The sequence below is a fragment of the Diuraphis noxia genome, unplaced genomic scaffold, assembly GCF_037042655.1.
Source record: "Diuraphis noxia isolate RWA-SAM2 unplaced genomic scaffold, SU_Dnox_SAM2 contig0004, whole genome shotgun sequence".
Lineage (NCBI taxonomy): Eukaryota > Metazoa > Arthropoda > Insecta > Hemiptera > Aphididae > Diuraphis > Diuraphis noxia.
This window is the reverse complement of record NW_028301714.1, coordinates 12,746,335-12,770,893: the sequence shown is the minus strand read 5'-3', so window position 1 is coordinate 12,770,893 and position 24,559 is coordinate 12,746,335. Positions and strand designations below refer to the sequence as shown.

Genomic DNA, 24,559 nt, shown 5'->3' with positions numbered 1-24,559 from the left:
TGGGCGGGAGAACGGTAAACGTTGGGCGGGAAACGAGTTCGGTACTAAACACAAAGGATTATTCGAGAAACAGCGTCCCAAAGCAAAATGCCACGGGTGGGTTTTCTTATCAATTATCATCGTCGTCATTCGATATTCGAGTTTTGTGATAATGTAATAATATTAATTGTTTTTGTTATTATTGTGCAACGAATCAACAAATTTTCGTTATTTTGGATTTTAATTGTATAATATTAATTTTAATAGTATACTATATTAAAATAAAATAATAAATAATAACTATTTATTTTACTCATAGTTATTTTAGCAGTTATTTAATCACCTTCCCGATAATAATAATCAATCAATAACTAGAAAATAACAGAGAACATTCGTATTATTCAATCCAACGAAGTTGGACTGAAAACTAAATTTTACCTACGTGCGAATCGTTTGACCTTTTACTTCTGTGATTTGTTTTATGAAAAAATGTCACATCAGACAGGAATTAAAGGTATAATGTATAACTAAATATCAATACATTTATTCCAAATATATTTATATGTGATGGTACAACTGATCTTTATGCTTCAATTTTGATCCTATTAAATTTTAAATAGGTAATGCTGATCGTATTATTTTTAAATAATTGAACAATTTGAACAAAATAAATTTTTTAATTTTATATTTAATCCACTAATAAAGCAACTTTCTTCCACCTCACTTCCCGGCAATGTTCGCAGAAGACTAAAAAAGCAGTGTCCTAGAGACCTGCTAAAATAAAAAATAAAAAACAACAAAAAAACAAAAATAAAAAAACCCACGACATCTAAAATGTTCTCGGTCGGGTGGTGCTGCTGAGTGCCTGCCCCTAAATGTTAAATTCTTCTATTTTCATATTATATTAGTTATCAACTTTGCCCATTGTACATAGTTGTATAGATTGTAAATTACTTAAATAAAAAAAAAAAAAAAACAATTATATTTATAAATCAAACTAAAATATTGATATTTTTAATTATGGATATTGTTATGGTTGAAGTTTTTAATTTTAAGAAAAAAAATGTTCTTTCTTGTTTTAGCAAATGACGTTCTAAGAAAGTTTTTCAGCAAAGCAGCATCAGACAAGAGTGTTCGGGCCATTAAAGTGTCAATTGTAGATGGTTAGTAGATCATTATCAATTTTTATGAATAAAATATCTTAATTTTATTTATATTTAAATATTTAATGCATTAAAATACATGATCGGGTTGTGAATTATATTAAGAAGCGTGCATAAATGTTATTTAAACATTGTCTATTATTTCTCCTAAATGTTCCTTTTAATAATTTATCCTTTACCTTTATATCTGATTATAATAGGTAATATTAAAAATTAATGTTGAATCCTTTTTTGTTGCAAATAAAACTTAATAATGTATATTCTTACTAAAAAAATATTTACTGAAGCATTATTTGTGTTTGTTAAAATTAAATATAGATATACGTATTACTTTTTTTTAAATATTACTCTTAAAAAATCTTATATTGGCCCGTATCCAATTTCTATTTTTTGTGTATATTACTCATATTCTATATAAATATATCTAAAAGATCAGTAGCACACATTAGTTGTGTTATGATAATTATTTAATTCATATTTAAAACATTTATACTACATCAGTAATGTAATAGTAGGTAAAATAATAACAAACAAAATTAAATTTCAAGTATTTCACAAATTCTTTTAACACCCACTACATTCAATTTATTTAAACTTTTACATAAAAGTTCATTGTTACAACTTAATAAGTATCTCGCCACAACTATTAGAGTTAAATAAATGATGGTAAATGATGGATTATATAACTTAACTATGCATTCTCATCAAAAATTAAAATGTATATTGTAGGTAACAATCATAGACACAAATAGAATTTAAAATTTGGAAGGCAGAACAGGCTGTTAACCTAGAACCCTGCTATAATAATATTGAATAATCTTAAATCATCTTCTTTATTATTATAATTTTAATAATTAAAGAAATTATATACCTAGTAAAATGCTTATGATTGAGGTAAAATAATTATAATATTTCTAAAATATCTCAAATATGTTTAATAACCCTGTATGACTTAACATGTACTAGTTTTCAATTAGGATTGAGGAATATATCAAATTTTAATAAGTTTTTTTTAACACACTCATAATTTTTTACTAGGTTAAAAAAATTATATGATGCTTATTTTTGGATATAATATGTGATAAAATAGCAAAAATAATAGGTGAGAGTATTAAAAGAAAATATGCTATTATCATTGATTATAGAATAGATCTATTCTATAATCAATGCTATTATTGATGATATATATTCCATTAAAATACAAATTATTATTTATTTATCTTGGATTTGAAATTTTATATTGAAATTTGTGTCAACTAACATAATTTATTTTATTTCATTTTAGAAGAACTCTCTCTATCTGGTCATGAAAAACATCACAAATCATGGAAAGATGATTTTGAAAAAGTTGTCAAACAGTTTATTCTACATGATGTACCATGTTATGTATTATATAGGTACCTATTATAAATATTTAAATTATTTATTAATTTTTTTTATTCTGATATAATATAAAATATGCATACATTTTTTCCATTAGATTTGATGTAAAAAGTGACACAAAAAATTATGATTGGTTACTTATAAGTTGGTGTCCCGATGTAGCTCCTATTCGACAAAAGATGTTGTATGCATCTACAAAAGCGACACTCAAACAAGAATTTGGTAGTGCTAAAATTAAAGAAGAGCTTCATGGAACTGTCATGGTAAAATTAATTGTATACATAACTGATATTAATATCCCTGATTATTTAATTAGACTATTTGATCATTTGTTATGATGGTATATTAGTAATTTTCTATTGATTTTTTGAACTGAACTAAACACCATGTTTGTTTTGAAAATTAATGGTTATTAGACAATACATATATGTATATTATGTATTAGACAATTCAAGCTAAAGTTTTTGTTTATCTTGTAGACTGATGTTACACTTGATGGTTTGGAACAAAGTCGATTGTCTCAAAAAGCACCAGTACCCTTAACTATCCGTGAAGAAGAAATTGCTGAACTTCGAAAATCTGAGGTTGGACATAGTACTTCAGTGTCTATTGATAGTCGATCACAAGCAGTATCTGGTATCAAGTTTCCTATGTCAGTGGCAGCTGTAACAGCACTTTCTATATTTGTGGATAGTAGTGAAATAAACTATGTACAGTTTTACATTGGTATAATCAAATATTTAACCATTAAAATTTTTTGTGTGAAATTATTTTTTATTTTTATTTTTATTAGATATGGCTAAAGAGAGTATTGAATTAGCTACTTCTGGCAATGTTTCTGTGAGCCTTCTCAATGACCAAGTTCCTAAAAATGATGCTAGGTATCATCTTTATAAGTACCAACATAAAAGAAATAGTACCCAAACAAACTCTGTTTGTAAGTAAATATTATATTTGAAACATATTATATTTTATTATGATATATAATAGGTATAGCAAAGCTTTTTTTGGGTGAAGTACAAAATTTTTACAAACAAGGTTTTAAAAATTGTTCATTTTCCCAAAGTGGTAAATAATAAATATAGTAATAATATATTAACATAATAACATTTATATTGGAATATTATAATTTTTAAAACACATATAATTTGTTTTTTTGAATTTCTTATAACCAACATTTTTAACATGTCATTAAAATTTAACTAACATGCCATCTTCGGCACTCGTTTGCCACCCCTGATTATAAACTGATCTAATTAATTCTTAGTTGCAGTCGATTATTAATTTGACAAAATTTATACATATTACTTATATTTTCTACTTAGCTTTTATCATAATTATCACTCTAAATTGTAGATTTTCTACTAAAACTTACATGGGTTAAAAATAAAAGAAAATTGATTTAAATATTTATCAACAGTTTTATGTAGTTTGTGTAAGTTTTGAAATATATTTTTTATTTCTTAAGAAAGTCAATGGGCCTCACTGAAGAAATTAGTGTGTGTTCAGGAATACTCATAAAGTACAATATTCAATTATATAATAAATCTCATTTATTCTCAAGAAATTCAACAAATAAATGTATTATGTACCTGCTTTAATGTACTAAAATCTCAATTTATCAAAGCAATAGGAAAACAAAAGTTTTAAATTTTTAATCTTAAAACATTTTAGAACAAAAATAATTCAAAAAAATATTTATTTAAAAGAATTTCATAAAAGTATGCAAATTTAAAATATAGAAATCAAAATGTTGATATATCATGTTTAAATATTTAATACATCAGTGAGCAAAGTTATAAAAGTCAATATAAACTAATTAGTTATATATAAATTAGTATTATTAAAATAATTATAAAAACTAAATAATTTAGATAGCATCGACTATACATATTGTGTAAATAATTAAAACATTAGTTAAATAAAATATATTAAAAACTCTTATAATAATTATGCTGTCATTACATTTTTTAAATCATTTTTAGTTTTCATTTACTCAATGCCAGGATACTCATGTCCCATAAAAGTGAGAATGTTATACTCCAGTTGCAAATCGCCTTTCATCGAAGAATTAGAAAACTTATATAAATTAAAAATTGATAAAAAAGTAAGTGTCTATTTATTTTAATATGAAATATAATAAATAAATTGTGAAACATTAATATTTGTTAATAGTTGGAAATAGATAATGATGATGTTATCAATGAGAAATATTTATTAGACGAACTATACCCAGAAAAAGAATCTGATAAACCAAAATTCAGTAAACCCAAAGCTCCAGGACGAGGTGTTCGAAGAATTATAAAGTCTAATGAATAAGTATTAATTTTATTAATTTATTTATCTATTTATCTATCTAATTAATGTTATACAACTAATTATTTTTTTTCTTTATCAGAAATATCTATGTTTGGTCTTCCATTTTATTTTATTAAATTTAAATACTTATTTATATTTAAAAAGTGTGTTATTGAGTATTAATTCTAAAGTTGTATTGATTGTTTTATTTTTCATTAATAAATTTCTTATTTTTTATGATCCTCTCCATTTTGAATGATTTTTCTACAATATTCTTCATCTGCTAAAAGTTGATTATTAGAATGGGTTATTGATGCTAATCTTGTTCTTTCCTGGTTAAATAATTAATTAAACACATAAAAAATATTTGAAAGAAAAATTAACTTTTGAGTAGTCTTAAGAAATACTTTCTATGGTAATCAGTGGCGTATATAGGGTGTATATATGGTTGGTATGGGCGTTGATTGAATAACTAATTAGAATTTAAGAGGGAGTGTTGAAATATTAAAAAAAAATTGTAGGCTTCCTCCCTCAAAATTCATTTCTATATACGCCACTGATGGTAGTTACGCACTTCTAGTAAATAATTGCACTCATAATACTGAAGTTGTTTATTAAATCCTTCGTTGGGACTTGCAATTGATCGACATGTTTTCAGAAGTCTAAGAACATGTTTTAACTTGATAGTAGTGGCTGACATGATATAAGCAGCAGCTATTGTTACACTTCTAGACATTCCGGCCAAACTGAAGCATATTAAAATATTATAATGCATCACATTGTGATTAAACATTTTTTACTAAAAATATTATAAATGCATTATCTACCAATGAACTAAAACATTTTGATTTTTAAGACGAGCTTTATGTATAAAATCATTGCATATTTGAAAATATTGTATGAGATTTTGTTCAGGACTATCAATAGCTTCAATACACAAATATTTTTTATCCTAAAATAAATTAATATTAAAATGTTTTGTATGAAAAAATTATTGAACATTTTCATAATCAAAAAATACCAACTTGATGAATTTTTTTTGGCGCATCCAATACGGAAATTATATGAGTTATTTGATTACTTTCTAATTGAGCAAAATCTTTTGAGTCTCTAAAACTGCCAATAAACAAACCTGGAATCACCTAAAATTATAAAAATAAAGATAATTAATATAATTTTACCTATGTATATTGTATACTGTATACCTATCTACACTTTAAAGCTTAAGATAATTAAAATTCTAAGTAATATTTTAAATTGGAACTAAAATAGGGTGATAAAAAATCAATTTTATAAAAAAAAAGCGGGTTAGTCGTGGATGTCGCTCTGCTGTACAGTAGGTGACTGTAATGGATGGGATTACATTTGAATGCAATGATAGGTATCATTGTATACGAAAAAAGATTCTGAACGGAGATAATTTGTCAGTCTAGGATATATTATATTTAAATATTGTCATATATTCTATTTTGAAACAAATATTTTATTTTTCAATTAAGACGCATTTTGCATAAGGCATGATTAATCAATTAGTGTAGTTATCATGTAGTTATCATAATTCATAATACCTTATATTATCATAGATATACATATATCTGGTTTGAGGATAAATCGTTATCATTACGCGATTTCATAAAAATTTAAAACTCAAACGCTCAAAACATTTTTCCTATAATGACGCTTCAAATTTTCTCTATAGCTATTTGAAGCCAAACTTATGGAAAACTTATTGTTGAATTTTATCACCTTAGATAAAAATACAAACAATATTATGAATTTTGAACTACAAAAAAATTCGCAAATATTCATGGTTTTGACGAATTTTTGTCAATATTTGAAATTCAAATGCTTATAAAAATTTAATTTGCATTTCCGGTGGACATTTTTTTTGTGATAAAGATTGACAAATTTGTAAGGAATCTTATATTAAATTTTTAAATCTTAGTTTAAAAAAGAAAATTTTTTTATGAATTTCTAGCTTAAAATAGTTTGTGAATTTTTGTGATTTTTACATATTTTGTCAAAATTCAAACTTTGAATGCTTATAAAAAAAAATTGTAACTATGAATTTATTTTATTTTTCAACTGCTATTACAATAATATGTTAAGAGCCTTGAATTAAATTTTCAAGATTTTCTACTTAAAAAATAAATTTTTATCGATTTTAATTTAAAAAAAAACTAATAATGATTAAAAATTGCATATATCTATGAATAGTTAAATTTTTAAAAATTTCATGGTGGATAGAATATAGGTACTTATATAAACATTTAGTGAAAATTTCATGTATCAATGGTCATTCGTTTTAAAGTTACATGATTACATCAAAAATCAAAATCGATTTTGTCGAAAACTGATTGTACGTAAAATTTCCTGTTTTTCCGTTAATTTTTAGTTTGTTTATCCCGATTATTTAGAAAAATATAAAGAATATTTTACTTTTGATCCCCCAAAGTATCAACTAGATTCACTTTCTGATTTAACAAGGTACTGAAGTTAAAAGTCGAAGCATTTTTACTGCCCCATAACGTAATGACAAACACAAAAAAAAAATATTCATGGTTTTGACGAATTTTTGTCAATATTTGAACTTCAAATGCTAATTCAAAAAAAATTGTGCCTATGTATTCTTATAATTTTTTATTCACTATAAGAATAACTTATAAGGAACTTTGTATTAAATTTTCAAGTATTTTGATAGGGCCAAAAAAATTTTATTGACACTTCAAAAAAATGTTTTCAGACACATTGAAAATTTCAGTCATCTATAAATATCTCAAAAAAAGTCAAAATATTTTGAAAATTAAATCATGCAAAGAAAATGCCAATCTAAATAACTGATAAAATTTTCAAGTATCTACGACTTATACTTTTTGAACAATAACAAATATTTAAAATCGTTTCAGGATAAATCGTTATTGTTACGCTAATTCGTAAAAATTTAAAATTCAAACGCACTTAAAATTTTTCCAATAATGATGCTTCGAGTTTTCTCTATAGCTACTTGAAGGAAAACTTAAGGAAAACTTAGTATTGTATTTTTAATCCTTAGTTATAAACGCAAAAATTTTTATGATTTTTCAACTTCAAACTTACTTGCAAATTTTCGCGTTTTCGACAGATTTCGTAAAATTTTGAACTATAAACGCTTATTAAAAAAAATTACGATTTACGATTTTTAATTTTTTTAGCTACAATAAGAACAACTCATAAGGAACCTTGTATTAAATTTTCAAGTTTTTTTGGTCGTCCAACATTTTTTTACTGACACTTCAAAAAAAATTGACAATTTCAGTAGTCTATAAATAGTATAAATAACTCAAAAAAAAGTCAAAAATTTTTGAAAATTCAACTGTATATAGATAACACTAACATAAACATTTGGTGAAAATTTCAAGTATTTACAGTGATTAGTTTTTGAATTACAACCATATAAAAATATCGATTTGGTCGAAAACTGGTTTTGCGTAAAAATTCCCGTTTTTTTGTCATTTTTTTGTTGTTTTTCTTGATTTTTTTGAAAACTGTTGAAAAATGTTTACGTTTGACCTCTATTATGCACCAAGGATCTTCAATTTTACATCGGAAACCACCCCCAAAGTTTGAAATCAAAGCATTATTTTGACTAGTTATGTTGTACAGACACACAAAAAAAACACATCATTGTAAAATCAATACATTCATCACTTCGTTCAGAATCTAAAAGGAGTGCAGTTGGAAATAATTTTAATTTTAAAAGTTTGTTCGTACAAAAAATTATTAATCAAGTAAAAATTCAACGTCCATAGCTTACGAAGAAAATAACATACGTCGAATCAGAATTTTTAAATGTTAATTTTTAAAAGAAAAACGGAGGCGTGCCTGCTTGATGAATCATCTTGTAAGTAAACAATATTCTTGAACATTATAATATTCAAATTCAATGGTAGCGCAACTAATATATTAAATTATGTATGTACACACATTTTACGTTTATATAATTTTTACGTGTAATTTTTACGGTACACACGCCATACGCCGGTGTCACTTATTTATTATATCATTATATTTTAGTGCACAATTTATAACGTACACCAACACCAGCAATCAGCATGGAGTATAATTTCGTAGGTGTATATTTTTTCAGGATTGTTTGATAATACTTCGTACATTTAAAATATACTTATTATCCATGATGTTCATTGCGGTTTTGTTACTTTTACAAACATGGTTTTCAATAGATACTAATATTGATTTTAATAAAGACAAATTAGTACAAAATACAACTTATAACTACTAGCTGATTAGTATATGTCAAAGTACGGAGAATTAATTTGTTTAACGCGTAAAGGCATAGATAAAGTTGCATGATCAATTAATCATAAAGATATTGGAAATTTATACTTCTTATTTGGAATTTGATCAGGTATAATTGGATCATCTCTTAGAATTTTAATTCGATTAGAATTAAGTCAAATTAATTCAATTATTAATAATAATCAACTATATACCAATCGTAATTGGTGGATTTGGATATTGATTAATCCCTTTAATAATATGATGTCCAGATATATCTTTCCCACGATTAAATAATATTAGATTTTGATTACTACCCCGCTTCATTAATAATAATAATTTGTAGATTTATAATTAATAATGGAACAGGAACAGGATGAACTATTTATCCACCTTTATCGAATAATATTGCTCATAACAATATTTCAGTTGATTTAACTATTTTTTCTTTACACTTTCATCAATTCTAGGAGCAATTAATTTTATTTGTACAATTCTAAATATAATACCTAACAATATACAATTAAATCAAATTCCTCTTTTCCCATGATCAATTCTAATTATAGCTATTTTATTAATTTTATCTTTACCAGTTTTAGCTGGTGCTATATTACAATACTATTAACTGAAATTTAAATACTTCATTCTTTGATCCAGCTGGAGGAGGAGATCCTATTTTATATCAACATTTATTTTGATTTTTTGGTCATCTTGAAGTATATATTTTAATTTTACCTGGATTTGGATTAATTTCTCATATTATTAGACAAGAAAGAAATAAAAATGAAACATTTGGAAATATTAGAATAATTTATGCTATAATAATAACAATTGGATTATTAGGATTACACATATATCAATTTTACCTAAACATAAAATTATAAATATAAATCTCATTTGACTTAAAGTTGAAAAAGCAATAATTTTTTTAAAATCAAATTCAAAAATTGCATTTAATCCAGCTATAAACATTGTTAAACAAGAAATAACTATTAAATAATTTAAAAAAAATTTCATTAAAACGAATCATTATATAAATTCCAGCAGTTACTAAAGTAGAAGAATGAACCAAAGAAGAAACAAGAGTAGGGGCTGCTATAGCCAAAGGTAATCAAGAAGAAAAAGGAATTTGAGCTCTATTAGTCAAAGAAGCAAATATAATTATTAAACTAATAAAAAATAAATAACTTAAATTTATATAATAATCAATTAAAATAAAATTTCAAGAACCAAAATTTAGTATTCAAATTATATACATAATAATAAATAAATCACCTAAACAATTTAAAATAACAGTAACTATATACCTGAACTATAAGATTTCTTATTCTGATAAAAAACTACTAAACAAAAAGATACTATTCCTAAACCATCTCAACCTAATAAAATTCTAACTAAATTAGGTCTAATAATAAAAAAAAATATAAATATAATAAAAAAATTTATTAATATTAAAAATCGATTTTTATTAAAATCATAATTTATATACTTCATTCTATATAATACAATTATAGAAGAAATTAAAGATACAAAAGAAATAAATATTAAAGATATTCAATCTAATAAAATAATATATACAACTATACAAGAATTTAAAAAAAAATATATATATTCAATAAAATAAAATTTATCAAAATAAATGAAACATAAACCTAAAATAAAAAAAATAATAAATAATATATATAAAAAAAAAATTATTTTAATTAAACTATTCAAATAACAAAATAATTATAAGATTATAAAAATTATATTTAAAGGTAATCAATGTAAAAATAATAATAAATATTCTCTTAAATTAATATAAACTAAATAATTTATATCGAAAAATAATTTACCACAATCAGTATATAAATATAAATAAAGACTATATAAAAATATTAAAATCATAATTAATAAATAAAATAAATACAAATAATCAAGTCAAATTATTAAACTAATTAATAAAAATAGTTCACCAAATAAATTTAAAGAAGGAGGAAAAGATATATTAGAAGAACACAATAAAAATCATCAAAATGATAAAAAAGGATAAATATTAATTAGACCTTTATTTGAAATTATTCTTCGACTTTTAAAACGCAAATAACAAATATTTCTTAAACAAAATAAACCAGAAGAACATAAACCATGACCAAATATTAAAATTAATGAACCAAAATAACCTAAATTATTTAAAGTCAAAAAAACAATAATAACCAATCCCATATGAACAACAGAAGAATAAGCAATTAAAATTTTTAAATCTCTTTGAAAAAAACAAACTAATCTTAATATAAATACACCTAATAAACATAAAGAAATAAAAAAAATTATTAATTTTAATATTAATCTTAATCTTAAAAACTAATATCAAGAAATGATATATACCAAAACCACCTAATTTTAATATAATTCCAGCTAAAATTATTGAACCACTAATAGGAGCTTCAACATGAGCTTTAGGTAGGTAATCAAATATGAAATATAAATAAAGGTATTTTAACTAAAAAAATTATTATTAAAAATATATAATAATAAAAATTTAAATTATTTAAATAATCAAAATAATATATAAATATAAAATTAAAACCATTTAAACTTAATAAACAAAAAAAAAAAGGTAAAGAAAAAAAAACTATATAAATAAATAAATAAAATCCAGCTTTAAAACGTTCATATTGATAACCTCAACCATAAATTAAAATAATTACAGGAATCAAATTAATTTCATAAAAAATATAAAATAAAATAAATCTATTACTAAAAAAACAAAAATAAAAAATAATAATAAAAATAAATATAATTATATTAAAATAATTAAAATAATTATTTTTTAAATTAAAACTAGAAATATATACTAATCTAATAATCCATAGACCTAATATAAATATTAAATAAGAAAATATATCTATACCAAATAAATATCTAATATTCAAAAAATAATTGGATATTGGAATAGAAAAAGAACAAAATAAAAACTGAAAAGGTTCTATAAATAGCTTTGAATCAATTTTTCTAGCATGTTCGTTCTGCTACACTCAATACAAAAAGAACAATATATATAATAAACTAAAATATTGAGTTACACCACGGAGTATTAAGGGAGATACATTAATCCCGTGCCCCCACTCCGTTTACCGTACTTTTTTCATACTTTTTTATGACTGAGACTTGAGAGTATATCAAATGAATGGCGTCATAAAGGAAGGGGCAGGGTGGGCATTTGACCCCCACTCATTATTAGAGGACTGCTGTTGGGTCGGATATGGCCCGCTAGCCCTCTATAAATTAACATTTAAAATTAATTCATTAACTTCACTATAGTAGATTTAAATCAAGCTGTTGACATGTTTAGTGTTATTCCGACTAGAAGATCGCCAGTTAATGCCTAGCATCTAACATTCTCACTATCTAAGTAGCAATTTAAAAACCATTGGCGCAACTAGGGGGGTGCAAAAGGGTCTTTAGCACCCCCAAGTTCTAATTTAGCACCCCTTGATATTTTAGATCTAACTATTATAATTATAATGAAATAACATCAATTTTATGTTTTTAATAATATAGCACGCCATGTTTTAGAGGTCTAGTTGCGCCTATGAATACCACGAAATGATGAAATTGATAGTTGACGAAATGAGTCGGTTGAAAATTAAAAAAAATTAAAATACACTACGGAATTGGAAAATATTTTATTTGAAAAATAATAGGCAGGTATATTACCTATAGGCTATAGGTAATTTTTGCGGCGTCCGGTTAGATCCTATATTATAGCGCTTAGTGCTTACTAAGTACAACTGTTTCACCTCCCACAGGTTCATAACGCCATTATAACTAAATACACAAAAATCGCGCCCTCAACCAAGTCCGGAAGCCATTAACGATGAGTAAAAAAACACTTTGCAACGGTCTACCGTAAATAATGAAACGCTCTGAACGCTGAATGACAATAATCGTTATGGAAGAGGAAAATAACGGAAGCAATTGTAATGCTCAGTGACGTCATACCCAGGATTTTTCAACGGTAAGGGCTAAACGCCTGAGCAATCAGTCTTAAATTATTATACTATTATATATTATATAATTTAGAAATATTTAAGTGAGCACCGAACAGTATTAAAATTACTGAACCGTACAGTACAGCTACCAAACGTTAAAAAATCTAAAAGTCGGTGTGCTGATAAACTTTGACTATCCGGCTAAAACTGTGTATCATATTATGTTCCTTATTAGTAATTGTTCAAATTATTATTATGTACTAGTTAGGAAGATATGTTCAATTATATAAATCATTTGTATTTTTCATACAACTCCGATAAATTTAGTTTAATTATTTGGCCCAATCGTCCTATAACATTCTTCTGGAGATACCTTTTTGGAAAATATTTTACTGTACATTTTGAAATGTCATAAAAATATGGTTTATACTCAAAAATATGAATACTTTTTTTTTTAATCTGTGTAATCTATTATAAATTACATTAATTATTTAGCTTCAGACTTCAGTTAACTGACATTTGTAATAGAAATAAATGTAGAGAAAATTGCTTCTCTTGAATAATCAGTATTTTGGCAATGGCGCGTTTTGGATTTCCACCCCTCAATTATGCATGTATTAATATTCAGATTTTTAATTTTTAAATTTGAAGACCATATTCGGAATATTGGCATTTTTTGTACCACTTTAAGATGATCCTGTGAAAATACAAAATTAAGTTATTCAAATAGGAACCTCCTTTTTAAATTTTTATTAATAAGCGGATTTTTGTTTTGAGAATTTTGATGTATCCAAATAAAAATTCAAGCTAGTAGTTTTTAAGGTATCTATATAACTTTGTCTTTTAAGGACATTATGTCTATGGTAATGGACGGTAATGGATTAAGTAGATAGAGAACTTGGAGAATTTGAAAAATTTAGCAATTACTATGATTTATCAATATTAATAATTTGTAAAAACAATCCAAGTATAAGAAATACTACAGCTAACATTAGGAACATATAGTTTTTAATTTTATAAAACCATTTTTAAGGATTATTAATACAGAGTGTAGTAAAAAGACCTAACAAAAAAAGTATGCTACTTAGACGTATAAAAAAATTGTTAGTATTATATGATAAGTAAATAATTTAAGAAATATACTAATGTTAGCAAATTCTCAAAAATCATATTTTTAAAAAAGTTATTAAGTTTCAAATAAATTTAACCAAAAAATTGAATTTTAAGAAATTCTAAAAAATAAAACTATTTGACTTAGATAAATCTTTTTACCATCCGAATTGTTCTTATACCTAATCAGATTCACAAATAGGCTATTTTGAATTTATCCAAACATTTTTTTATTAAATTAATTTTTTTTATTTTTAGTACTAAAATGTAAACATAAAAGAATTATTATGCATGTAGCACTAGGGTCACTTAATGAGAAAAAAATATGAATTTAAACAAAAGTTATTTCAAAAGTCAGTTCATTTTGTTACATCTTGTATATTATTCTGTGATAAAGACATTGGCGTCACGCGTCACTGTGTCGTCGACAACGCAACACAATATAGGTATGGCCATCGCGAGAGGAATCGCTTATTATCAGGTCACGCACGTACACAGAGGAGTGTTTTGGGTGTTAAAACACCCCTCCCCCAAAAAATATTTGATTGCTGAATAGTTATTTATTTATTCTATTTTAATGCTAATAATTGTCATAGTTTAGTATTATACTCTAAAATAGATGACAGGTATAATAATATTACATTGTGTTTGTGAAAAACCGGCTAATGCAAAAGAAAAATGTTCTAATTTTCAGTAACTGATTTTCAAAAACATCTCCCAAAACTTTTTTCTGCGTACGTCACTGTACCAGGTCAAAAAGTAAAAACACTTAGGTATTTACTGTTTAATAGGGTATTTGGTATGTGCGCGTTACCGCAGATCCAAATGATCGATACGGTTCATGGATTCCTGGTACGGAGGTTCTATAAGTATTCAATGTACGCGTGCGTCTTAGACCATTTCTAGTCATGCGTGGTCGTTGGGCGAGAATGGACAAATGGATGCAGTGCTTGGGATCGAATACAAATGTTAGTAATTTCGGTAGGTTCACCGATTGTTATTATATATTTATTATATATAATATATATACATATAAAAACAACTTAAACGAGTCTAATACTGTGTCTGATTGTTATATAATTATTAATTCATGTTGTACAAAAAAATTAAGCCTACCGTAGAGAATACAACGTATAGTTTAGTTTGACTTTTAATTTTATGTACTTTTTTGAACATTTCCATACATGCAGCAGTTACATAGTTACCTATAATATAGACGTCACATAAACGTCGATAGACAAAATTGATTTCAGCTGAAATGTTTATTCAAATGGCCGTCAGTTAAAAACAAATAATAATTAAATCAAATATCAGCTTTTATATCAATTAGTCTGTTCAAACAATATTTCAGGTTTTAAATTTTTCAAATGAATGTAGTACTATATTTTATATTTATATTATACAAACACATTATACGTGTATAATATATAAAATACCATATAATACATATACCTATTATATTAGTAAATAGTATTCCTGATGTTACTGTAGGTATATAAAACTCGATAAAACTACGCCTTGTACCTATTATAGTTATTACTACCTACCTCCATATTTAAAGTTCATGAATGACAGTTTGCAACATGTGACATTTGTTGTTCGCAAATCGCAAAGCAACACTTATTAATAGATTAGGTATAAAATATTAAGTATAAATCTGTAGTTGTCATTAGCTGTTATAAAAGCACCAATTTGTATTATATTTTATATAATAATAGCCGTGTTTGGAAAGAACGTCGTTCATGAACGCATGTTCACACGTTCACGTTCATAATTAGTGAACGATACGCGAACGTCGCTCATTTTTTAAAAATAGAACGTGAACGTGAACGGCGTTTATATTTTTAATGAATTTGAACGATTTTGAAGACGCTCAATTTATTTACTATTTAATAAATATAATATGTATATAATTTAGATAGGTACTTTAGAAAATGTATATGCTCTAAAGTCTAAATTGTTTTTATTTTTGGGTTGAGACCTATATGTTTATGGGTTTTTATACAAACTGCTGGTAAACTATTTATAAACAAAAAATTAGATGAACGACCTTATGAATGCGTTCATTTTTTCAAAGAACGTGAACGTGAACGCATTCGTTTGAAAAAAACATGAACGTGAACGTGAACGAATTCATTCTTTTAGTGAACGTTCCGAACACTGAATAATAGTATAAAATATCATATATTTTTTTTAACATAGGTCTAACATCCATCCAAAAAATTAACTGGTATGATGTATGAAAATGTTTAAAATGCAATATATTTTATAAGTCTAAGTTCAGTTGAAGTATAAGTCCTATTACCCCTATTGCCAGTGTAAGACTTCATTAAATAATCATAAAAAATTTCTTCAAATAGGTGGCTATTTAAGAAAATTATTTAAATAAAAATTTTGATTGAAAGTTGAAACATTCTAGTTCAGCTGGGTCTTAATATATGTATAAGCGGATCAAAAAAATTATTTGACCTGCGTAATTTGGAAAATAAGTATAATACCAGCCCTCTGGCCCTCCTTCATATAACCAAGCCTTAATTGCGCCGCTGATACAATAGTATAGGTATATAATAAATATAAACCTATAAAATGACGTGATATACAAAATATTTAGTGCACGAGAAGGTAATAAAATACGTTCAGATTTAAACTCGCGTGTTTTTCGTACAGTGGTAATATAATAATTTGCAAGTAGGTTTCGTGATTTAAAAATTCATTATACATTCGTGCATTTTAATATTTTTGTTCTTTGACTAGAAAAAAAAAAAATTAGTGTTATGTATTCCATTATTATTGGTTGCACGTTTAATATTATATAAAAAATAATCACATTTATTATTTCCAAAAAAGTTGCGATTCATAAGTATAACACAAGGTCATGTATATATTGTAATATCCAATTGTTTATAATATTATATTATAATATGATGGAAATAATATGTAATAGAATGTTGTGCAACTTAAAAATTAATAGTTTAAATTACAATTTTATGGAACAAGATATTTCTTAAGTATCTACCTATGAAATATTAAAAATAATTGTGCGTTATTTTGACACATGCATGCCACATTACATTATTACAATGAACTAATTAAATGACTAACTATCCAAGTTTACATGTAGGAAAACTTAGAAGATATCGTAATATATAAATATAGCCATACTTTTAAAAATAAAAGTAGAGAAAGCTTAACAACTATACGCCACTACGGTGAATGTTATATAGGTTAGTCCATTAGTCTTAAGACTAACTTATTTTTGGTTTATGTATTATGTTATACTAATATATAATCTATACTCGAGACCACGATACAATAATTTCTTTATAACTAACAAAAAAAAAATAGATTCATATTTAGCACAACACATATTTCAAATTATTCCTCAAGCTCTTTGATTCTATAAAATAATCAACAATATTAAATATGTTGTTGTCATAACTTATAATATTATAGTAGGGCGGTATAGGCGGGTGACGGATGTGTACCGTATTCAGTGGCGTGCGCAGGGGGGGATGATGGGGGATATATCCCCCCATGGGCTTTTTTTTAGTCTTCTAACGAGTGGATTTTGGATCTCTAGTTCATCAACATAAACATAATACATTTTTATTTATGACATCCCCCCCATACCAAATTCCTGCGCACGCCACTGACCGTATTTATTTGAAATGCCAACTAAATAATCAAACATTGCAGGTACCTATATACGTTGCAACTGTCAGCCAGGAGATCTGCTGAAACATCTGAAAAGCGAGACGCAACCCAGAAAATTGATTAGATCAAAGCCTCTGACTGTCGTAATAACAATCAACAAAGCTCTAGAGCAGTCAGTGCACGTTGTCGAGATTAATTCAGAAAATTCATGCTCTTACATGGTGAACTATATAAAAGAACTTTCTCTAAATTATGAGGTTAAAATAATCTGTACAACTGTACATCATCTATATAGGTACCTACACAAAATCAAAGAGCCAAAAATATTGTTTATTATCCACTCGCGTTACTCTAAAATATGTTTGTATTAGTTTGAATAAATGTAAATAAGTTGAATCAATTACATTAAAGCAAATGTAAATAGTAATAAATATTTTAAGACTTTATGTGAATTAATACATATAATATATATATTTATATATTTAATTCATCATGAATTGTTTATATGAACTAATAATCATAATGGAATCTTATCAATAAGAGCCATCTTTGATTTTTCAACATTTGTATCCGTTTTTAATATATAGAAGTAAATAAATATATATAGACTGGACAACGAACTGCTAAGTTGTCGACACTTCAATTTAGTTTTGTTTCTCGAAAATCAACAATTTTTTTTTATCTATTTAAATAGTTAGATAATAATATACAATTTTAATAGAGATTAAGAATTTTATATTTTGACCTAAAAACTAGATCTTTACAACTAAATATTCTCTTAATTAATAATTAGGTACTTACTAAAAGTATCATATACTAATACTATTCAATTATTGTACATTACATTAGTATATTTTATTAATAATTATAGCCTATATATAGGTATCATATAGATTATAGATGGGTACCTAATCAGATACCACAGCATCACCTACCTTGTAATGTGAATAATAATATATTATTTAGTTTACTGATACCTTTGTGAAAATAAATATCTTTTCTTTTTTTATTCTTATTTAATTAATATGACTTGCTCAATATGTTTTTGATGAGTATTAGGAGATTATTTTGACAATTTACACTCGTCCATTACACAGTTTAACCGATTCTAATTAAATATATAATATATATATATACTTTATTCTTTATTTACTTAGAGTTTATACAATGTCTACTATATATATATATATACATATGTATATATATACCTATAAAGTCTAAACACGTGTTTCGTGTTTGTAATCATATTATGTAGGATGATCTCTGATATTGGATTTCTGAAGTTCTTTTTTGGTATTAAAGTTTTATTTGTATTCGAAATCTACCACAAGCTTCCAAGGTCCCAAATAACAAAAATATGTAAATCTATATTTATATAAGCAATAGATTCTTTAAAGTTTAAATTAATTGTTATATTCGTATAAGTATTGAATATTGGACAAAACTATAACATGTACAGCAAATAGTAATTCATTTATAAGAGAAAATATGTTTTACATCATAATATTAAATAGTCATTCGACACAATTTAAATACTAAAAAATTACATAATATTATAATTATATAAATATCATATTATGTGTTATATTTTATTACTTACATATATTCAACAAAAATGAGAAATCAATAATATATTTTAAAATAACTGAATTTTATATCCCAATCAAACATTTAAAAAGTATTTTTTGTAATATTCATATTCATTTAATTTTAATTCGTTGTTTAAAATGACTATTACTATTTACTATAAGCAAATAATTAATGACAATGAGTTGAAAATGACCGATGGTACAAAACAAACATAACATAAAAAATAATACTAAAAAATGACATCTGTCGTTTGTATTATACTTGCAGATGTTTTATAATTCAAATAAATGTTTTAAGGACTACAGAATTTTTTTTAAACATTACGAAATTAATTTTACTCTTTTATGAACTACATAGTAGCACACTATTTACATTGTTAGTTTGATAATTATACACTATGTAGGTTCTAAGTTCTAATATAGCAAGTATCATCTAAATACCATATGAACCTTTTTGAAACCATAAATATAATGCTATTATAGGATTTATCTTGTTAGTAGATAGTAGGTATCAATAATTGAAAATTTAGAATTTCCGTTTGATTTTAGATTATCCTATTTAAAAAAAAAAATATCTAAAAAATTCAACTAAAATATATACATATGCAAGTGAAATACATATAAAAACCAGTGAGTAATTGATATTCATATCTGCCATAATAACAGAGAAAAGGTCAAAATTATCGACTATTTTGTAATTTGTATCTATGAATAACTATAGCTTGAAGTGCTCATATTAAAGTATAAATAGTGTGTAAAATTATTTTTTAATTGTTACAAAAATTGAAAAATGGCATATTATCTTATATAATCACGAATTAATTGTTTATCGTTTTCTCAACAGTACATTTCCTTTACAAATTCCTTTTCCTTTTAAATTCAATAACACATCCGGCTTTGTATAATGCGTTTTATTGAAAAACACCAACTCATAAAACCGTTTCCAATATATTTCTATTCAATAAATGTACACGAATTGTATACTTGTATTCTAAATACATACAAATATATAATATAAGATACGTATACTCATGCTCCCACAAATATGATATTATAGTATTATAGTCATATGGTAATGTTAACTAAATCGATTAGTGTTTATGTTATGTTCGTGTGTCTTTTAGCAAAACACGGTGTTTTGTATATGGTTTTTATGAAAGCATAGTTGAAATAAATACGAAGTAAATAATTAATTCCAAACAACACAATATTCAGTTTAATGGTCATAAAAATACGTATTAAAACGATGATTAAATTATGTATATATCTATGTATGGTACGCTGTACACCGTTATACGTTATTGATATACACCTACACCTACTTTCACGAATATTATTTATCTAAATATTGGTGTATTAAAAACATTGCTCAAAGTACATATCATTCGATTATAATTATTATAGAATAAGATAAAAATAACAGATTAAGCTATATAATATTACGTTTGTTTTATGCAAGCGGATTCTAAATACAACATTTTCGGTTTTTAATGCTACCTATTTTCCAATCTGGTACTATTTGTTTACTGTAGTAGGTATGCATTAAATTTGATTCATCTATATTGATTTTTGTAAATTTCATAGTTTATTTATAGGAATTTTAATCTCTTTTTAGAAATTGGTTCGTTCAACATAAACTGAGCTTACAGGAAGTGTTGCAGCTATGTTTCTATGACTAAATGCATATTTTGTGAATTGTGATGCAAATAAATAATTCCTATGTATTAATTAATATATTATACATAAAAATACTGAAAAAGAAAAAAGTCGACTTTATATAGGTATGTGAACAGACATGAAAAATACCAATATTGAATGAATTGTCTTCATTCAAGTAAATATTAGTAATTTTTACTTATTGTTTATTTATATATTAATTTCAATTTTAATAGAATGAATCTTATAATTTATTATTTTATGTTTTGGTTTTGAAGACATAGCTTATAGTACGTGTTTCATCTCTCTACTCTTTACCGCTAAAAAAAATCCAAGCTTTGTTAATAATTAAAAATATTAACAATTAGCGAGTTGGTACAATTAATGGATACATTAAGCCATTCAAAGACAATAATAATTACTTTTATTATAAAATATGTAAATGAAGTGAGTAGCGACTTAAAGTCTAAAACTATTCAAATTTCAACTGCATATACACAAATGAAATCAAATACATATCGCGCGTCTACTAAGTAGACTGCAAGAGCCAAGAGGCAAGAGTAAACATAATAAAAAATAATAAATAACAATATATAAATGAATTTATTAATATTCGTGACTGCAAAATAAACAATGATGTCTGTCAACTATTGTATTAACATAATAACATTTAACAATAATACAACACAGTAATTTTCATTTCCATTACGTCTTTTATTATAATATGTTGTTTGTATTTTATTATTATTATTCTTATTACTATCATAATAAAAATGATATTTTGATATCTACCATAACAAAGCTTTAAACAAAATCACAATTTTCTTCTAAAAACGTTTTATTAATTAATAATTAATGATAATTAACTATAATTTATAGTTCTTAAAAACAATTACCTAGATAATATAAACTTTAATAACCAAGATTATTTAAATATAATCATTATGAAATCAAATAACCGGATAATCAAATAACGTGTAGGTACTGCATTACATACACGGCCGCATAATGCACAAACTAAGATAATATCTCAATTCGTGCAATGATACACAATAAGCATCCTTAGATCATCGATGTTTTTATATTGGTACTAGGCACTAGCTCCGAGGGCAAGAAGAACTATAAAGATTTAAAACTAATATGTTTATCCCTCTACCTAAGCGTCTTAATTTATATATTATTATAACAACGCGATGTAAAAAATTTAAATAATTTGTGTCTATTTCCCTCGATAGCAAACCTTCACGAATCGCGATGTATAATATAATAGTTACCTAATATCATAAGCGATTAACCTATTAATATTAAACAAGTTACCAAAATTCTAACGAATAGGTAGGTATCTACTATCAACCAATTATCTGGTGCATAAACCTTTATAATCAGACATCAGTTATAGGAAAGTGTAAATATTGCAAAATGATGTCTACATATTTGCGTGAACACAGTTAATTATACTATAGGTACCTATACAATTGGTATTTTTTATTGATATATTTAACATATTATAATTTATTATAAATCGTTTATCATCTATTTAATCATGAACTATTCATTAATCAGTAATCACTATCATCATTCTTAGTTAATAGTTTTTAAAAATTGTATCCATCTGCAGGCAGCTTCCACGGGCTAAATACCCAAGTCTAAAAAAAAACTCGCATCTATCTACGATAACGTAACTATCTAAAATTCTAAAATATCACAAGATCTCCAATTTAATAAACCTAATAACGTCTTGTGTGTACATTTATCAGGAAAATTATCACTATAGATATTTATATATAATAATAAGATTCCGCATTTTACGATTTAAGTACCCATTTTTTTCTTAATTTTTATATGCGAATAGCATGATTCATTTTTAAATCAAACAAATTAATTTTCATTCTATATAATATTTATGTATGATATATTCAATTTATAAATGATTAGTTTATTAGGTATGTATAATGTATATTGTATGTATATATCAAACTCATATAATATATATTTGTTTATGGGTATATCTATAGGTGGTAAAGAAAAGAATGGACATCCCCCCTTACTATAGTCTATAATAAAGATATTATAACCGAAAAAATGTTGCAAAAATTCAAAATATGCATTCTATTAAACAATAATCTTATTATATGGTTTTGAAATAAATTAGGATAACCATTATAATATATTATTATGTTTGAAAAATTATAAAAAATAGTTAAATAAATACAATTTATTAATAATAATGAAAAACAAATCAAATACTACTTAGGTATATTTACTATTTAGGAAAAAAAATCAAGTTATGATTGTCATAAATGCATAATGATAATTTTCCCACTCCCTCTGAAAATAACTAGATAGGTTAGTTAGGTACTCGTCGTAAAAATCACACACACGCACAATATAATATGCATAGCAGGTTTATATTTAAACTTTAAAAAGGAAACGAAGGAAACTGGAGTTAGATCAAGTTAACAGATTTTGTAAAATTAAAAAAACTCTATTTAAATTTTAACTAAAAAATAGAGATATTTTAATCGCTCACCTTATCCATGACGGCGCCGGCAATACGGAAAAAACACCAAGCGACGGGCGAGCGTTTGTTTTGCATGTCAAAACCAATCTGTTTGGGTTCAATCCCTTCTACAGTACGAGCTATTAAGTTTCCATTTATACTTTCGTACCTTTCCATAAGCAGCAAGGTACCGTGTGTTATTTATTTTTTTTTGCATATTTTTTTCCTAAATCGCTATTTTGCATGTCAAACAAAACAATACTTGATAATAAAAATAATACACTGCATTCATTCCGCTGTGGCGCTGTGTGCATATATTGTGCGCCCTTTATTAACAATAATTTCAACTTCGTAAAACGTTATAATTACAAAAATTATATGGATATAAAATGCATTACTTGATTTTTATTTTCAATCGTCCAGCGATTATTTTACATGCTTATTTCCTTAGAAAATATAATAGTTGACCCATTTAATAGAGCATGAATATTATTAAATTCTGTTTATATAATCATGTGTGTTCGTACTTCATTGGGTTTATTGGAAACGCGCAAGTCATTGTGGTGAATGCACTACAAGTGTTTATATTAAAAATAAAAAAATAAACACAATTTTAGATTTAATACTCCTCCCCGTGGTAATGTGAAGTACATTAGTATATACTACCCGTAACCCGTTGCTTTTTATATTCCTAATTATATATATATAATAAAATCGTATATTCGTTGGTGTTTAACTATGAATTATGATAATGGAATGTTATGACATATTATTGACATGCCTACATTTAAATACACATCATACATTTTATTTAATAATATCAGACCCTCTCGGGCCTCTCCCATTGGATTTTTTTTGTTTTTGCTTAGACTATATTGTATAGGAGGATAGGACGCAATGTAATATAATATTTTGTCATATGATCAATCGATATATTGAATTTTGACAAATTTGTAAATACTGAATAACATCATAATT

General features: G+C 25.0%; 3 protein-coding genes across 4 annotated transcripts; 2 read left to right on the top strand and 1 right to left on the bottom strand.

Annotated features, from left to right (window-relative positions):
• Positions 1 to 182: 182 nt before the first annotated feature.
• twf (twinfilin actin binding protein) lies at positions 183 to 5,060 on the top strand. The gene is made up of 8 exons (XM_015524206.2): positions 183 to 493; positions 1,062 to 1,142; positions 2,428 to 2,539; positions 2,623 to 2,788; positions 3,005 to 3,251; positions 3,319 to 3,462; positions 4,511 to 4,632; positions 4,701 to 5,060. The coding sequence occupies exons 1-8, from the start codon at positions 469 to 471 to the stop codon at positions 4,842 to 4,844; spliced, it is 1,041 nt and encodes a 346-aa protein (XP_015379692.1). The 5' UTR covers positions 183 to 468; the 3' UTR covers positions 4,845 to 5,060.
• Positions 4,511 to 23,843, bottom strand: LOC107173611 (dual specificity protein phosphatase 22-B). Its single transcript, XM_015524207.2, has 5 exons — positions 23,612 to 23,843; positions 5,849 to 5,965; positions 5,651 to 5,775; positions 5,398 to 5,569; positions 4,511 to 5,155 (listed from the first exon to the last, which is right to left on the bottom strand). Exons 1-5 carry the CDS (start codon positions 23,756 to 23,758, stop codon positions 5,051 to 5,053), a joined length of 666 nt encoding a protein of 221 aa, XP_015379693.2. The 5' UTR covers positions 23,759 to 23,843; the 3' UTR covers positions 4,511 to 5,050.
• Positions 11,973 to 18,212, top strand: LOC149055719 (uncharacterized). Of its 2 annotated transcripts, none has more exons than XR_016191496.1 (3): positions 11,973 to 13,098; positions 14,974 to 15,150; positions 17,879 to 18,212. XR_016191496.1 is itself a non-coding variant. In XM_089226316.1 (3 exons), the coding sequence occupies exons 2-3, from the start codon at positions 15,091 to 15,093 to the stop codon at positions 18,205 to 18,207; spliced, it is 402 nt and encodes a 133-aa protein (XP_089082442.1). In that variant the 5' UTR covers positions 11,973 to 13,098; positions 14,974 to 15,090; the 3' UTR covers positions 18,208 to 18,212. The 2 variants fall into 2 exon arrangements, 1 of the variants encoding a protein (XP_089082442.1); XM_089226316.1 differs by having other exon boundaries at positions 14,974 to 15,163.
• Positions 23,844 to 24,559: the final 716 nt, after the last annotated feature.

What these genes read in the sequence shown, in the direction of transcription:
- twf (XM_015524206.2), top strand. Translation starts at nt 469, where the DNA reads ATGTCACATCAGACAGGAATTAAAG. An exon ending in CTATGTACAGTTTTACATTG is followed by an intron (nt 3,252 to 3,318) that starts GTATAATCAAAT and finishes TATTTTTATTAG; the next exon opens with ATATGGCTAAAGAGAGTATT. An exon ending in TACCCAAACAAACTCTGTTT is followed by an intron (nt 3,463 to 4,510) that starts GTAAGTAAATAT and finishes AATCATTTTTAG; the next exon opens with TTTTCATTTACTCAATGCCA.
- LOC149055719 (XM_089226316.1), top strand. Translation starts at nt 15,091, where the DNA reads ATGCGTGGTCGTTGGGCGAGAATGGACAAATGGATGCAGTGCTTGGGA. An exon ending in TACAAATGTTAGTAATTTCG is followed by an intron (nt 15,164 to 17,878) that starts GTAGGTTCACCG and finishes CAAACATTGCAG; the next exon opens with GTACCTATATACGTTGCAAC.
- LOC107173611 (XM_015524207.2), bottom strand. Translation starts at nt 23,758, where the DNA reads ATGGAAAGGTACGAAAGTATAAATGGAAACTTAATAGCTCGTACTGTA. An exon ending in CGCCAAAAAAAATTCATCAA is followed by an intron (nt 5,776 to 5,848) that starts GTTGGTATTTTT and finishes AATTTATTTTAG; the next exon opens with GATAAAAAATATTTGTGTAT. An exon ending in CAAAATGTTTTAGTTCATTG is followed by an intron (nt 5,570 to 5,650) that starts GTAGATAATGCA and finishes AATATGCTTCAG; the next exon opens with TTTGGCCGGAATGTCTAGAA.